The sequence below is a fragment of the Fukomys damarensis genome, unplaced genomic scaffold (genome assembly GCF_012274545.1).
Source record: "Fukomys damarensis isolate Sample0158 unplaced genomic scaffold, DMR_v1.0_HiC HiC_scaffold_5, whole genome shotgun sequence".
NCBI classification, from domain to species: domain Eukaryota; kingdom Metazoa; phylum Chordata; class Mammalia; order Rodentia; family Bathyergidae; genus Fukomys; species Fukomys damarensis.
Genome location: NW_022900917.1, coordinates 51302174 through 51319131, shown reverse-complemented (window position 1 = coordinate 51319131; position 16958 = coordinate 51302174). Strand labels below are relative to the sequence as shown.

The following is a 16958-nucleotide window of genomic DNA, read 5'->3' as shown; positions in this document are numbered from 1 at the left end:
AAAAAAAAAAAAAAAAAAATTGCAGGTGGGGCGAACTTTAGTGAAAAAGCATTTATGAAAATAACTCAAAGTAATCTTGAAAACAATGTCGGTGATTTCACAGGTTTACACGTCTTTGTGCAGTGAAATGGAGGGAAAGAGAAAAGAATCTAGATCTTGGCCATCTGTTAGGTTACAGGCCCCACTCTGCTCTATTCCTGCTTCTACGACACCTCAAACCATCACTATAATTGTTTAAATTTTTTATGATCTCTTTCCTTCCTTAGACTTTGCAGATTCTTACCAAATTGGTTTCTACTGATTCCTAACAACATAATACCACACTTGGCTGCTTTCATCCATCACCAGGCATCCTCAGTTTGTGCCAGTAATTAAGGGATTTTCTTTCCCAAATACACACAGGGTATTTGACTGCCCTGCTCTTCATAACTGTCTCCCTTCAAAGCTCAGTATCATTCTGCCCATGGCACCAGCAATCACTGGGCCATAGCTAAACAGTCTTCCAGGTTAGACTAAAATCAGGTAGATTTTGTTAATGCTTTCCCATCAAAGTAAAGAATAGTGGAAAGGCAGGGAAAGAATTTGGTTTAGCATAATATTCCATTCTCTGTAGGACAGGTGACCTCATAAAAGGAATCCCCTGAAGGCCTCTGATATATTTTTTAATAATACAGACAAAAGACCATAACAATATCTTATGCTCCTCAAATATACATCCTTAGGAGCAAAACAATATGCCAAGGCAGTAGGACTGCAGAATAGCATGGAACATCTCCCTATAACAAAGAGTTGACATTTCTAGGTGATAAAAGTATCCCAGTTACATTAAGACAGACATGGGCACATTATAGAATACAATATAAAATTCACATATTTCATTTTTGTGGTGCTGGGTATGGAAAACAAGATCTCAGCTATGCCAGCTAGCACTCTGGACCAGTGAGCTACAGCCCCAATCCCAAATCCAAATATTTCCTAAAGATGAAATGATAGTTTTCTAAGCCCTATGTAGACCAGAGACATTTTGAGGTTCCTCCCCAGCCTCTCAAGGCACAAATCCCCTCCCAGGCATTAGGGCACTTCAGTAGGAAGAACTAAGACAAAACTTTGCCAAGTACAAACAGGAAGATTGTGAGATACCTTCAAAAATGGTGATCACTGAACACGTTTGGAAACTTACAAGAAAAAGTTACTAACAAGTTCAGAGACCACAAAACTAGGTAAGAAGTTAGATTTTAACAAAACTTTTTGGGTAATGTGTAAAGCTTCTAAAAGACATTCATTTATAATTGGAAAAGTCATCAAAAATAGATCACCACCCCTTCATCTTAACAAGTGATCTCTCCAGAGAAGTCTGCTCTGGAACATTCCTAATATGGACAAGCACCCCAGCTCCTCCCAACCCCTTGTGAACAAGGGCAGCCGTAATGTTCCTCCAGCAGAGGACCGATGATCTCCAGGCTCTGTGCTCCTACCTGTTCTTGATTCTCTCTGTGGCACTTACTCCAGGACCCCCTCCTGCTGCACAAGGCCTCCATTTCGCCCCGGGAACTTTTACCCCACCACATCAGGTTCCTCCTAACACAGCCTGCACATCACACTGCTGCACATTTCATCATCCTTTGTCAGCCTTTCACTAGTGTTTTTCAGCTTTTAACTAGAGGAAAACCTCTTATGCCTGAAGAGTTAGTGTTGTTAAGTCTCTCAGAGAATCAGACTTCTGCTACCCATTTCACTTCCATTTTCACTACTACTGGAAGGGAGTAAGAGCCAAGTTTAAATATTTGATTATAGTTTAATTAATGCACAGGACAAGAAGCAGGCCTTCATCTCTGGTTCCTGGCTACTATAGTCTACATTAATACTAAAAGCCCTATTATGCTGCTACTGCTATAATGAATGAATGAATTAATTAATGTATTTGCTCTATTTGAGTGGGTTTGGTTCAGTGCTGTGCATGGAACCCGGGGCCTCAGGAATGCTAAGTATGGAGTCAGCCACTGATCCACATTCCTTGTCCCTGTACTTCTTAAGTTTCCTCATGTCTTTCTGAAAAGAAGTGGGAGGTCTGAAAAGTGATTCAAAAAAATTAGGAAAAACTTTCCCTTTCCTCAGTGCCCAAATTTTAAGGCATCTAAATCCAGGAAGCAAGAGGGATCTCACCCACTTCCATTTGTTACTTCTCCCTCTGTATCCCCAGCACTTTGACCACAGATTTTATATCACATCAATTATGCTGCAGCTGCACTCTGGTTATTTATATTACTCTTTTGAGTACTCACGAGGGGGCTGGGTGAGATCTTACTCATTTCTTTGCCTCTCCCTGCCCCCTTCACACTCAAAAGAGAGGCTTTGCCTCCAGTTGGTGTTCAGTATATGCTTTTCATTTTTAAAAATGTATTAAGTACGCCTCATTAGCAAAGCCTAAATCTTCTCAACAAGTGTAATCCAAATTTTAAGAAGTCTACTTCAGCTAAAATATATTAATTTCATCCTTGTACTGTACAAATATTTGTATGGGAACTGCATTGAAGCTACCTGAAAATAAGAAGTTATCATGGAAACAGTGGCACAGCCTTAAGTGAGACAACAGAAATAGGAACTACTTTCATACATTTACTGAAAATGTTCTCTGCTTGATAAAGTTCATTACCAGAACATCATCTTTAAAAGGGAAATGCATTCAACTGAACACTTTTTTTCATTTTGTAAATAGATTTTTTTCCTTGCCTGAGTTCTCAGTAGAAGTATAAAATAGTCTTCCATAACATTAGAAAAATGTTGCTCTATACATAAAATATAATTTTATGATAGATTTCTCTTCTTTAGTGTTTTAAAGGTATATACTGTGTACCGTATTAAGGCTAGCCATCAGTGTGCAAACTAGTGTATTCTAAAATGTGTTGAGGTAACATATTACAGTCCAGGGCAAAGTTAAATCCCCCTGGGATGTCCTAAGGCTACAAAGTCATCATTCTTTCAACATTATTAGTATGGTCATATTTAAAATGATCCTAGCACTAATCTTTTCTTCACTTATTCAAAATGGTATTAAAAAGTAGTTCTGTGCTAAATTTACAACCTAAGTGTTAAACTTTCACATCACATCAAATGAAAAAATATATAGAGTGTTATGATTTCTGTATACTTTTTACATTAATAACTTCTTCAGTTTGGTGTTACTGTAGGCAATGTTATCTTACAAAGAAAGTTTGACTCCACTTTAAAAGATCATGTGTTTTATAAGGTTCAAGTGGTATAACTGATAGTGTGAAATAAGAAGAAAATGGTTAAAGGGGAAATGGGAAAGGGGAGGGAAAGGAAATCAGGGAAAAGAAAACAATGTGAAAAGAGGAAAAAATGGAAACAAAGACTTTGTAAATAGGGAAGGATGAAAGGAGTGAAGGGAGGGCGGAGGTATGGGGAAAAATAAGAACCAAGACCTCATGTGATGAGGAAAAAATGGAAACAAAGACTTTGTAAATAGGGAAGGATGAAAGGAGAAAAGGGAGGGCGGAGGTATGGGGAAAAATAAGAACCAAGACCTGTCATGTAAAGGTACAAGATCCCAATGATGAATGTAACCATATTGTTTGCTTTAAATGTATCAATAAATTTAATAGGAAAAAAGATAATGTGTATTTTGTTTTAGACATGTCAATAGGTAAAATGGAACATTACCACCACCATAGCCTAGCAGAGAAATGATAAGCAGGAATAAACTTTAGAACTTTTATCAACCAAGGAGTCATTTTTCTAAGAAATTAACATTTATTTATTAATGTCATTGACAGTAAACACTGTGTTGTTACTAGTTTTACAAAAGTTCAGGTACAGCATGAGACTTATACCTCTCAGAAATATTCTTTCTTTTCCACACCCCCACCCCATCTTTATTAAAGATTTCAAGTTATAGAAAAGCAATTGACCTGAGTAAAATTTTCCACTAGCTTACACTTTCTTCTTTCTTTTCAAAGTACCCTTTGAGGGGGGGTGAGAAAGATAAACACACTTTGGATAACAAGTGCCATAAGAAAGATATGTTTGCAGACTTTTCCCAACTTGTAACAGAAAAAAAAATTTACATCATTCAAGTATATTATAAGTGCAGAAAGTAAAAGAAATAAATCTCTAAATAGATTTTTTGTTCCACTTTCATTCTCTGAAGCTAAGGAAACACAAGTGTTTCAATTCAGAAATGGGCAACGAATGACTCCAGTACACACACACCTTTCTCTTTTTGGAAAAATTTCACATAAAAGAGCATTTTTTGGCACGGCTGACCTGCAGAGATATGGAGCTAAGCAGAGTCATGAATTCACTCACTCTGATATGCACACATGATACGCAATTAAAATCTCCATTCACATTCCTGCCGGGTTGTCAATCATGAGGAAAGCCTTTTTGACAACATTCAGCGAAGCGTACCAAGTAACCGCTCTGCAGGAACTTAAACAGTAACAGCTTTTCTTGCGAGCAAGAACGATTTTTTTTTTAACTAAGATTTTCTTCAGTTTCTAAGAAATCACTATACTCTGAATTTTAGGGTCTTTCATTAAAAATGAGAATGTGTCAGAGATTTTGTCTGGCAAGTTATGTGATGTCATACCTAGAAAACAAGATTTGTAAAAAATTCTAACATTTTCAAATAGGGGAATCTTTTAAACTTTTCTTTCCATTTTAGAAGAATGAACAATAATTTCATAAAGCAGTTTTCTGTGAGAAATGTCATTTCTAACTCATTCTGAAGTTTTCTTCACTCTAATTTTCAAACTTTTAAAATATAGGTTGAGAGTTTTAACGCACGAGTTTATCAACCGACAAGAAAGTGACTTCTTTAGCCATGAGAAAAATATGCAACACGTAAGAAATATTGCATGAATCAAATATTTTAATTTATGGAGCTCTATGGAAAATATTATGTACATAAATTCTTTGCAGATGAACCCAGAATGTACTCTCTTCATAACTTAGCTTCTGTTGAACATCTAATCAAAGACTGTGCCCTTCCTAATAGCGTATTAGTGTGCTTTCAAGCCATAAATCCATAAAACAGGGCCAGTAAAATTGAATGCAGGATGCTTGCTAATCTGCTGCTGTGTCTGTTTTGAGAAACTAACCTTGGATTACAAAATTGAAACAAGTTAATACTATCAGATATTGAAATATTTGTCTTTTTACTTATCGTGTTCTGTAACTGAGAGAGCAGATGCATCCTGATCATTAACAGTCATGACAAATTGCCTTACTAACGAACGTTACACACTGAAAGTGCCATAACTGATTAAACTACAATTTCCCACTACCAGAGTGGGAGAGAGTTGGGGACTCCAGCGGTGGGTGACTCTGATATTCTGCCAACAGGCCTTCAGGGCTCAGTGCGATATTTAGAAAAACACTCTCAATTCCATATGAACATATTCTGAGAGCCTGTGTGTATACAACAAGTTTTTAAAACATAGTAGATAAAACAGCTTAGTTGTAGTAGATGAGCCATGAAAAATAGATGTGCCTTAACTATTTGTATCCTTGCAAATATGTGTTAAAAATATTCTCTGATGTGGGTTTTTCTCCTTTCTCTTTCCTTCCCTTTCCCCGCCCCCAAAACATTACGTGTGCTTTGCATTTCACATAAAATCTTTCTTTTGTCAGTTCCTTTGTTGGTGTAAAATTGGCAGCAGTTCAAATTCAAAGTACTCCTATTCATTTACTGACCAATGTCATTGTAGTTCACATCAGCCAAAGAGCTAAGCTCTAAAAAACATAAAAGACTTGCTTCACCACTGACGAATAATGTGTACATTTTTACAGAGCTTAAACCTTAATGCTTTCCCTGAAACTAACAATACAGTATATCTTATCATTCCTTTTTCACACGCAGGCAGCTGCTGAAACGCTTGCCACTTCAAAATATCCATTGCTTGCCAGAGTTGTCCCCCACATACCCTGTCAAACTCATGTATATTGTGCAATGAAAATGGTGCAGGGCTGAAAGCTAGAAATTGTGTCAAATTCTGCTGTAAGGGTATGATGTGCAAGGAACAATGTATGACAACCGTAGAGACTACAAACAATGGCACCAGAGACAGAGACTTCATAGATCACAACTGTGCCTGTACATATTTCATTGTAGGCATCATATATTTAAAGCATGACAAATGTACCATTGTACATTATGCACTGCACGCATAGAAGCTCCTCCTACTAGTTTGCCTTTTGCATTTCTCTTGATGGGAACATAGTTGAGTTTTATTTTCTTCTCCTCTTAAAACATTTAAGGCTCCCAAATTATAAAGGAAAACACACACACATGTACACACACACACACACACACACACACACACACACACACACACACACACACACACACACACACACACACACAGAGTTATCAAGATGAGTAACAGAAAACAGAAGACAATAATACGAGATGAGAAAATGAGATCTTGTTCACATAGCATTTTGGCTTCTCACTAAGGACACAAAGGCAAGGATTATCTCAGATAAACACTAACTGAGGACTCAAAGACTACACTTTCACTTTGACTATAAATTGTTGTCTACCTAATTTTAATGCAGATAAGTACTGGCTTATTGATTTGCATGACTTTCCCGCAAAATGGAAATCCCACGTGAATATATTCTTTGTGTGCAGAAAATATGGCTTAAGAAGCTTTTATTATTATTGCTTTCCTATGCCAAAAGAACAATTAAGAAAATAATATTTCACTATTGTATCAGGACTATAAACTAAGGTTGATTAATTCATCTTTACATTTTAAATGTTCCTTCCCATTTCCAATTTCCTCTGTGTACTTGAATTGATTCTGGTTACTACAAAGTTGTTTTGCTACTAAACATCTCCTTCAATGACATGTAAAATCTGAAAATAAACTCAATTTGGTACACACCTCCTTAATTATAAAGGGGATCAGGCTATAATAACCCAACACTAATTCAGTCAGTAACTGTGGAAATGGAAACATGTTTATGAGAGAAGATTAGTAGGAATATATATTAATCTCTAACCTAGCTTAGGTTACAAAACCTTTATTACACAAGTAGCTTGGAGTGGAATTAACTGACTGGAGGCTAAGGAAAATGAATAGATATGCTGTTAAGGTGTTAATAAATATTTTGGAAAGAGAATAGGTGGTTTAGGTGCTTAGGGGTGCTGACCTTTGCTGTGTTGATTAGTGGGACAGTGGCGCATTATTAACACACAGCAGCTGTACCTGAACTGCTGCCATGAATATAATAGCCTTTTATAGCCATCAGGGGAGTGAGGTAGGAGGCCTTTATTAACCACTAGACATGATTAGCACATTATGTGAACTTTAGTAGGCAAATTATCTCTTATTGAAATATAATGTTGGTTATAACTAATTGTAAACATGATTTTAAAAACTCAGTGAAAAGCTTCAGTGCTTTACTACCACTCAGCACATTATTGGCTGGTAATAGATGAAAACATGTTCCATTGTGGGACATACTTCTAGGGGCTAAATCTCAAAAGGCAGAGTGTGTCACTGAAGTCTGACTTTCAAATTATCTAGCAGTACCAGTTCAGTGATATTGCACACACGCAAACTTTCTCTCTCTAATTAGGTAAAACTGTTCATGAACTAGAAAACCTACTTTGGGATTTTTTGTCTTTCTTTTTATTTCTTTAAAGTAGTTCTTAAAAGATTAGGTTTGCAGTAAATTTTTGAGTTACCTTGAAAAATAACAGCATAATTTATTTCAAAAAGCTTAATTTTGGGAGAGGAAAGATTATCCCATTAGCCTTAGTCACTGAACATAGCTCTGAGAGTCCATTATGAACAATCTTTTATGCCCTAGCAGAAAGTCATTAACATAAAATAAATCATTAGCTTTGATATTAAGCTTCTACTATCTGCAGGTTTCTGTGATTAATGTCCATGACTGCATCTGCCAAATGATAAAATATACTTTTTGTTGAAAGGTTATCCTGCTTCTTTATTATTAACATTTGTCTTTATACAGTTGTAACTGGCATTTTAGTCCGAGGGGTATTTACCTCAAGAGCAAGAACTGACTTTTACAGTGGTGGGAAGACACCAATGCATACAACATGTTACTTACCTATCATTTTTAAATTAACCATTTCATTGAGTGAAAGACAAGGAAATACGGCAATGCACAGATACTTTCAAGGTAATTGGACTTTCTTTAGACCCAGTCGGCCTGTCTGTTAATCATGTACATTATATTGTGACTCTCTGACCCATATATCAGAGGAAGGCACAGCAAGGCAGGCTTGCTTCCCTGAAGTCAGGAACTACAAGAGCACACATCCAAATTTAGCAGTTATTCTCAACTTTTATCTTCTTTCAGTGCAAAACAGGCAACCACCCCCATCAGAAGCATATCTCTCATTATTATCCTTTCTTTAGATGCATGGATTTTGAATGTGAAAAACAAAAAAGACCCCACCCCGGGGTGGGGGTGCTTATCAATTCTAAGGGAGGTAGATTACAGAGTGTACCTACATGTGCTCTATTTCTCCCACATTCTCCTTTGACCCTGAAGAAATGTTATCTCTTTCACTCCCTTCCTATAAGAATCACCAGTTACAACTTTTGAGAACACTTTTATTCCACTAAGGCATCAGAAAGAGAAGAAATAGGCTGAGCTGCATTATTCTTCAAAGGCCTAGCATTCTTTTAATTTTTAGACATATTTTACCACTGGATTGCAAAATAACCTAGTTCTCTTGGCTCCTTAATTTTCATTATGCTTCCTTGATAAAAATGTAAATTATTTTTTCTACTGGATACATGGACAATTGGGACACAGGTGGATTAAAAGTTTTAGCATCAGAACTTTTACCAGCCACAGAGCAAAGTTGGGCTTCTCAAGAGAAGAGGAAACAGCACCAGGGAATCACATCATCTCCTGGTTGGTTTATTTTTCCCAGGTAGTAAATCAACACAGGTTTAAGGGCATTCTGGTTTTATCTCAAATCCTTTACAGAAAAAGTCTTTTCCTGAAAAAGGCCTAGATTTTTCATCCAAAAGACTAAATTCTTTAGTCTTATTAGGTTATAATAAGTTCAACTGCATTCCTGGCATGCAAAGAACACAGATTCTTGTGAAATGCAATTAAATTTCTTAAAAAGAAGTGGTCACCGGGTACTCCTAGTAGTTGTGATGATTTTATGTTGCTGTTGTCTTAAACAGTGATGGAGTCCATCACTGATAATAGACTATCAGGTATTCATGGCCAGATAGAGATTGTGAACCCCAAGAACCACATACATCTGAACACATAAGCAAACACAAACACAATTTCTCTGGCTTTGTACCTCTGACAATAGCATTCAAGACTTCAACCAAAGGCATTTCATGTAGAAGTTGATGTCATTACTATCATGGATAAGATACAAATAATTTGTAAATACACCTGGTAACTCAAAACACATTATCTTTTCTTAGCCACTGGCAAAGTGTCTTATCAACTAACCATGGCCTATACTTAATAGTCCTTTCAAAACAGTTTCACCAAATTCCATGTCCTAAGATTAAGGAAAAGAATAAACACTCAGTCAAAGCAGAACCATTTAAAATCCCTACGTGAAGAGTGGACAAAGAAAAGCATGACTAATACTGCTGGTTTCGTGGCCTTTGGTACTGGACGTACATATCAGTGATGACTTTTTCATGAGTAGAATGGAAATCTGAAGTTAGTTTTAAAAATTAACCTCAAAACTTTTCATGAAGCAAGGCAAGTTTGCTACCAATCTAGCTAAAGAGATCTGGGACACTATTGTTACCTCCCACCATGAGAAGCAAGAAATTTCTTTCTGACATGACCCTCTCTCCTGTGTTTTCTGCTGTGCCACCAACATCCGGTCACCAAACATGATGTCCTCATTTTCAAAATGAATCCTATAGGGAGAAACGTGCTATAAACTAGGAAAAGCTCATTCAGGTTAATGTGAATTCCATGTCTCCAAGTAGTATGGAGAAATTGTGATAATTAACAGTCTGCTGGCACTTCCATTACAAACCACGTTTCTACGCAGTTTGTAACTCCACTGTTTTTAATGAGAAATTGCTCTTCAGGATAGAACTTGGCATAGAGGCCATAAAACAATAATTCTCAAATTCATTAGGGCAGATGTAAGCTCTATCATTTTGGCACTCTGGATTCCTAGTGGACAGTTCACTGAACACAAATCACTATCAATAAAGAAACCAAGTGGACTGATTCTGAAAAGTACACATTCATAGACAACCAATAGAAAATATACTAATAATTACAAAGTAGAAATAAATGAAAGAAAAATGGCATCCTTAAAGTTGATAAAATTAATACCTCATGTAAACACTCAGTTTAAATAAAGGAGCATTTGTGAATTTTGATGCTTCACATGGAAGCTTCTTGTAGGTAAGAACTGTGACTAGGGTTGTCAGAACCATAGTATCTAGTAACTGTGGTGTGTGCTACATCTTCTTTTGCCCTAAGAGTATACATTTTAGATTTGTGCATTTGGATGAATGCAGTATGAATTTTATTCTAAACAAAACTGATAATTTAAAAATGTAATTGTTAATAGTATTTAATCAATTAATGATGATTACATTTCATTTTTATTATGACATAAACTAAATATCGTACCTTATGATTTCTGGGAAATTTAATAATTCATGCAACTAAAATTCAGATTGCTAGAGTGATAAGTGATCTAAATTTGATGAGTTGAGTAAATTCTGCATGGCCCACTCTTCCTATTTTAATTATATGTGTATGTTCTTTTTTGACTATTACAAAAATTTATTTAACAAAAAATTTAATATGAAAATGTGTATGACCCAATTTTCAGTCATAGTGAAACTGGTGCTTTGAAGAGGGGAACGCATTTCTCTATGAACAGTTACTATTGTAAACTTGTTCCAAGGCTTTCAACATGATGATACTATTTCCTCATATTACCACCATTCCAATGCTGTTCTGTTGCCCACTAGTTGCCATCTCCACACATTCATCTATTACCAGATTCATAAAGGGATCAAATCCTCACAATATTCCTTGGACATGTCTGCCACCATTTAATTTCATTGATAACTTCTTGTCCATAAATCACTTACTTTTTCAGCTCAGGAGGATGAGCCTTGCTCATCTTGTCTAATCTGTGGGCTCAGAGATCCTTTTCTGTATGTATGTTCTGATGAAAATATATGTTTGCTAGTGTGTTAGTTTTCTGTAGGTGTAATCCACCTAATTTATTGTATGCCACTTAAAGACCAGAGTCACATTGTTTTGGGGTCTAAAAGAGTTTTCCTTACTGCATGTATTTATCTCTAAACTCTAATTACATTGGGGGCAATATAGTGAAAGGGGAACTATGATAGCTTAGAAATATCGGCCATGGCTATTTTTCCTCTCAGCACCATATCCAAGTCTTCTTAGCCTATTATTGGATGACTTGTCACTCATTCAGATGGCAGGTGGGAAAAGAAGAGTAGTATAATCCAGGATTTTAAAAAGTAGATATAGGTCTGTGGGACAATGTATTTCAATTAACCAGAAAATAGAGCCAGGATATGATATGCTGATATGATTGTGATGATGATGATGATGATGATGATGATGACGATGATGATGGTGATGGTAAACAGGGAAAGGAGCAAGGCAGTCAAGACAACTGCAGTGGTGAATTACAGGCATGACCAGGGGAAGGAGAGTTCAGATTAGAAATTGCAGACCTCCTGGGTTCAAATTAAGACTGAAGAGGAGAATAGCAAGGTGAAGGCTAGAGGAAGTAGAAAAGGTTGGTGAGGGACTGTGAAGGCAGGTGAGTGAGAGTCTGGCACCCAGGCAGACCTGTTGCCAAAGTCTGGCTTCACTCAGGGAAACACCAGTTACTACTATTTGAAAATGTACTCAAGATCTTTTCAACTTTCACATATATACACATATGCACAGATATGTAAACACACACACACACACACACACACACACACACAGTATTACCACTAGTCATAGCCTCTACATCAAAACCAGCACTGAAAACCAATTTGGTACCCATGAAGTCACTGTTATGCTTGGGAATTTCCATATTTTTCTGTTCTTAACCCCTTTGAAATCACATCATTTAAAAAAACTACACTTCAATTAGACATTTAAATATTATTTTAGTTTTTCTATGTAAAATATCAAAATTTCCCTTAATATTATTACTCAATATCATTTACAATATATGGTAAACTTTGAGAACACTAAATCACATATTAAAAATAATATCAGATCTCTTCAAAGCTCATAACTATACATTTTTTTGCATATACATTTATAACCAGAATTTGTGATACTGAATTATCCACATTTGAGGTGTTTGTATAATATTTGACTTAGGAACAAAAAACCATATGATTTCTTGGTTTACGTTCTTTCTTGCCTATAAATTCATTAAAAACGTATTTGAAGACCTCAAAACTTGTGGCAGGTGCCAGCTAATAAAATACCTAAGGGAGATGTAATTATACAAATGAAGTATGAAGTATCAACTATGAATTTCCCAAAGTTATGAAGTTCGACAGAGAACTAACCAAGCATGATGCTCTAAATTGCTTATAACCTTCCCCTTCCGCCTGTCCTCCTCCTCCCATCCTCCTCCTTTTTCTTACATTAATTAACCAAAATAGGAATAATGACTCCTTCTTAATGTGCTTGCAAATCCTATATTTTACATAAGTTTTGCCATTTTGAAATACAATACATAATACACTATAAATAGAAAAATAGGGTGAAAATTTTGCAGACTATAATCAATCTTGTTTTTCTCAAAAGTTATCACATCTTCTGTTTGCCCTGATCTTTTCAAACACAGTTCATTAATAGGTGTCCTTCCTTCTCCATTTATAAGGAAGAAATATACACTGTCCTTTCTCACCGCACCACAATAGAAAAGCCCAATATTCCAAATGCCCATTATTTTTTTCTTTGTATAGAACTGTTATTAAGCATGGGCTTGTGTTTTGGACTTCCTTGTTTCTAAATTCCCCAAAGAAAGATTCAAACATGATTCCACAAAAGCAACTACTGAGAACAGTAAAGCCCATTATTTCTCCTCCCACTGCTGACCAAGGTCAGCTCCCTGTCATTAGACATGGCATAACATAATTATATTACTACTCCTTATGTGGGCAGATATTAAGCAATAACTGCACATATCACATCATTGTAAAAATGAATAAGTGCCACATTTTTATCCTATTTTAGCATAAAATCAGTGAAAACAATCTTTAGAAATGACACTGCACTAAGAAACTGAAAGGAGCTGTTATTACTCTGTAGGTATATATTTAAACTGAGGATTTGACATCTTCAACTAGAAAAAAAATAAGACTATATTTTACCACCAAACTCCAATTGTGAGCTCATTTAATCCAATTTCTTTTGGTAGCTTTCAGTTCAATTAAGGGATACAATGTTTCTTAAAATAGTCTAATTAGATGTAACTTCATTCTGATGCCCATCTTTCAATGTCTGTGATATAGCTATGCTTTCAAGTTGCAAGAAGTGAATAGAGTTCCCTCCAGCCTACATGTCTGGCCAGACTTTGAGCCACCCTGCTGTTCAAAGACTGACCTATATAAAGCATTATGCCAATGGTTCCAGCTATTTGTGTAACTAACACACTTGCCATAGCCAGCATCACTTGCAGTGTTATCATAATGAGCTACATAAAAATGAAAGCCAGTTTGCATAGTGATGTGTTCACAATGTAATGTGGCCTTACAATACAGCACTGGATTAAACTGTTTCCAAAACTGCCTTCTAGAGAGTTTATTAACTGCAAAATGTACGTGGTGATTTGGCAACCTATAGGGTAGCAGCACTGGAAAGTATCAGAGTAGTAAAACAATCACATTTTAGTTTAGGAAAGCTTCAGAAAGAGGATATTCATTTTCTCCATTAGGGTCCCTACAGACATTGAGAAAAATGTCACTGAGGAAACTACAGTTACACTTTCATGACACTAAAGCTCAGAAAGATACAGGTTCCTCTGGGATTTAAGACAGCAACTTTAAATAGTGAATTGTTGACAGGTTTAAAATAATGATAATTAGTAATTTATGATAGTATCACCCTATTAAAATAAATAACCTGATAAAGTGACTGATATTTGTAATAAACTACATATTTCTTACACCTCGGAAGAAGACAGTGTTTACTTTGCAGTCCTGTCTCTATTGGAAAGTCTGATACAACTTGCTTTTCAATAAACGTAGATAGAGATTTCTTTCTTTACCTCTTCCAAACTTCTTTCTTCCACATGCCTGCAAACCCACTTCAGTCATCACACAAATGAATGCTACTTTACTAAATTCTAAACAACTCAAATAGTAGAGCTGGACAGAAATTATAAACTGATGCTAATCACGACAGAGTAGAAAGCTCAAGTGCCTGGGCTCTGTGGCCTTGGAACCTACTCAGTACATTTAATATAATCAGGGATCAGTGACAAATATATTTGATGGACTGCTACACAGGATGGGCAGGAGCAGGCATCCCTGGAGAAACATTTCCATGAAGTCCTTTCCTGCTATTAGAAACATGTCTTATGACTTTGCATTTTTAAAAATCCATTATTCCCTGGGTAAGTTACATGGAAGACTTGCAACTAGTCTATAGAAAGGGTGGCTAATTTGCATTTAAAAAGAACAGTTTGCTTCTTATACACAGGGTGACTTAAAAGGACTTCAATGAGCTGGTAAAGAAATACTGAAGACTTTCAAAATTAATTTATTCAATTCATGGCATAACCCACTAAAATTATTTAAAGCACTTAATTGGAAGATGATTTATATTGAAGTAATTCCTGATTTTCCAAAGCATTTAACTTTTAAATTAAATCTGACCCTTCTATGACTGGTGAGTGAAATGTGTATCTAAGTCATTACCTTCTTTTTGAAGCCTAAAATCACTGATAAATGTAATAAGATTTGTCCAGTTTCATTGACAAAATGGTTCTGATCTTTTCGTTGCAGTAACTATTAGTCACGGAGAGAGCTGCTACTTAAATTTTTATTAGCAGTGTTCTTGTTATAAGGAAAATAAAAGGCAAGAAACACAATACTTGTATTTAAAGGCAAAACAGATTTTAGACAAAAAGAACTGTTAATACCAAACAATGAAACTTTATCAAACAAACTTCTCTGTCTTTTGCCAAAGTTCCCAGTACCTTTCAATTTGCCCTACCTAAAGGTTCCCAGTATAAGAGCCTTTCTGCCTTGCCCAAGATAGACTTCCTTCTTTTCTAACTTGCCTGAACATCAAGGGAACACAGCGCAGCCCTCAGAGTGAGGCTTACACTATGCACAGTACCAAGGAGCTTCTCCACCAAAACGATGCCTGCAGCTCATTTCACTCACAACTCTGTGTGTGTGTGTGTGTGTGTGTGTGTCCCAACTGACCAAGACTCAGAAACGCAAGTTCTTTATGTGGTGGAGAGACCAGGAGCTGAGGATGCAGCCTGCTAAACACCTCTGTAACATGTTAAAAAGCTATTCGGTGATGACTCGTCACCAAGCAAATGCGAGTCCCAGGATGTTTCCCATGGAATTCACCAAGGGGTCGACGTGCTAATGCCTGCGGAGGTTGTGAGAATAACGTCGGGCGGCTTTATCACCAACCCACAGCTGGGCGTCTAAAGAGCCCGCCCCGCATTTCAGAGAACTGAATTCTCCCAGCCAACCTTCAACGGGCGGGATTGCTAGACACGTCCAACAAGCCTGGGGCAGGACGGCGTTGCCCTGTTCTGTTCTAAGGGACCAGATCCCTGCTAGTTCTATGCTCCGAGCGTTCCAGAAGTCGGGAGAGCAACCTTTTCCTTAAGTACTCCAGACCTACCTCCGAAGCACCCCCCAGCCAGCGTCCCCACTCCGAGGCACCAGCCTTGCCCTGGTTCCCAACGCCTGGTCACAGGGTTCCTGGGCTGGGAGTAGAGCCCAGCCCGGGACCCAGCTTGAGTCTGGTTCTGAGTGCAGGAGCTATGAACTTGAACAAGACGCACTCATCAGGCTACTAACAAACTTGCAATTTCCAGGCGTACTCTCCCCACAAAAGGGAGCTGTCCCCCAAATCGTGATTCGGCTACCTCTCTGTGCCCTGGAGTTCACTTGGGACTCGGGTGCCCGAAGCGGATCGGGAAACCAAGAGTTGTGGAACAAAATTCACCGGGATGCGGAGCGGGAGCGCCTCCCGGGTCCCAGTACCCCTACTCCCAGCTGCATCTCTGGCAACTAATCCGGGGCAAGGAAGCGATGCTACGAGCCCCAGCTGCCGGAGAAAGGGAGGGAGGGAGAAGAAGGAACTGGGAAATAAGCTCAATTCTCTTTGCCTCTGTCCCGTACCCCAGACACACCCCCAAAGTGTTCCTTGGGTTTTCCTCTTATTTTTTTTAACGACCCCCCCCACCCGGCAAACCTAGGCAGAAATCCTTAGTCTCAGCAGCAGGAAGGAAAGAATCCGAGCAAATCGTGTCACTTTCCGCACAATCGCGGTGTATGGCAAGCCCCCGGAGCTTCTCCACAATATCTACTACCCTAGCGCACGCTAGGCTGCAGCCGGCTGCGAGCCGAGCGCCCGGGACCAGCCTCCACCTAGCCGGCTTGGTCTGCCAAGCCGGCCCCGCGCAGCCGCCCCCCTCCCGGGATCACGCAGCAAGAACACGGTGGAAACAAAAGCAGAGCGTTCACCTTGTTGCAATAGTAGGGGTCCAGGCAGGGAGAAGGTCCCAGACAGGGAGCGTCGGGCGCAGCGGCGGGCTGGGCTGGAGGTGGATAAAATCTTACGTCCATTTCACTCTCACATCAAGCAACTCCTTTTCTATTCCCTTATTTTTTTCTTAAAAAGAAAAAAAAGTATGCAGAAAAACAAGCTTAGACGGAACGGAGAGAGGCGTCTGGGCTCAGGAGTAAAAGAAA

At 37.8% G+C, this 16958-nt stretch overlaps 1 protein-coding gene and 1 pseudogene across 1 annotated transcript in view; both read right to left on the bottom strand.

Moving 5' to 3' along the window:
* The window catches only part of Tox (thymocyte selection associated high mobility group box), a 308403-nt gene extending 291451 nt beyond the window's left edge, over nucleotides 1-16952 (bottom strand). Inside the window, exon 1 of the mRNA XM_010640588.3 lies at nucleotides 16731-16952. Coding sequence (XP_010638890.1) covers nucleotides 16731-16832 — 102 coding nt within the window. The 5' untranslated portion in view covers nucleotides 16833-16952. The remainder of the gene's footprint in view (nucleotides 1-16730) is intronic.
* Nucleotides 10891-11146, bottom strand: LOC109118578 (annotated as a pseudogene).
* Nucleotides 16953-16958: the final 6 nt, after the last annotated feature.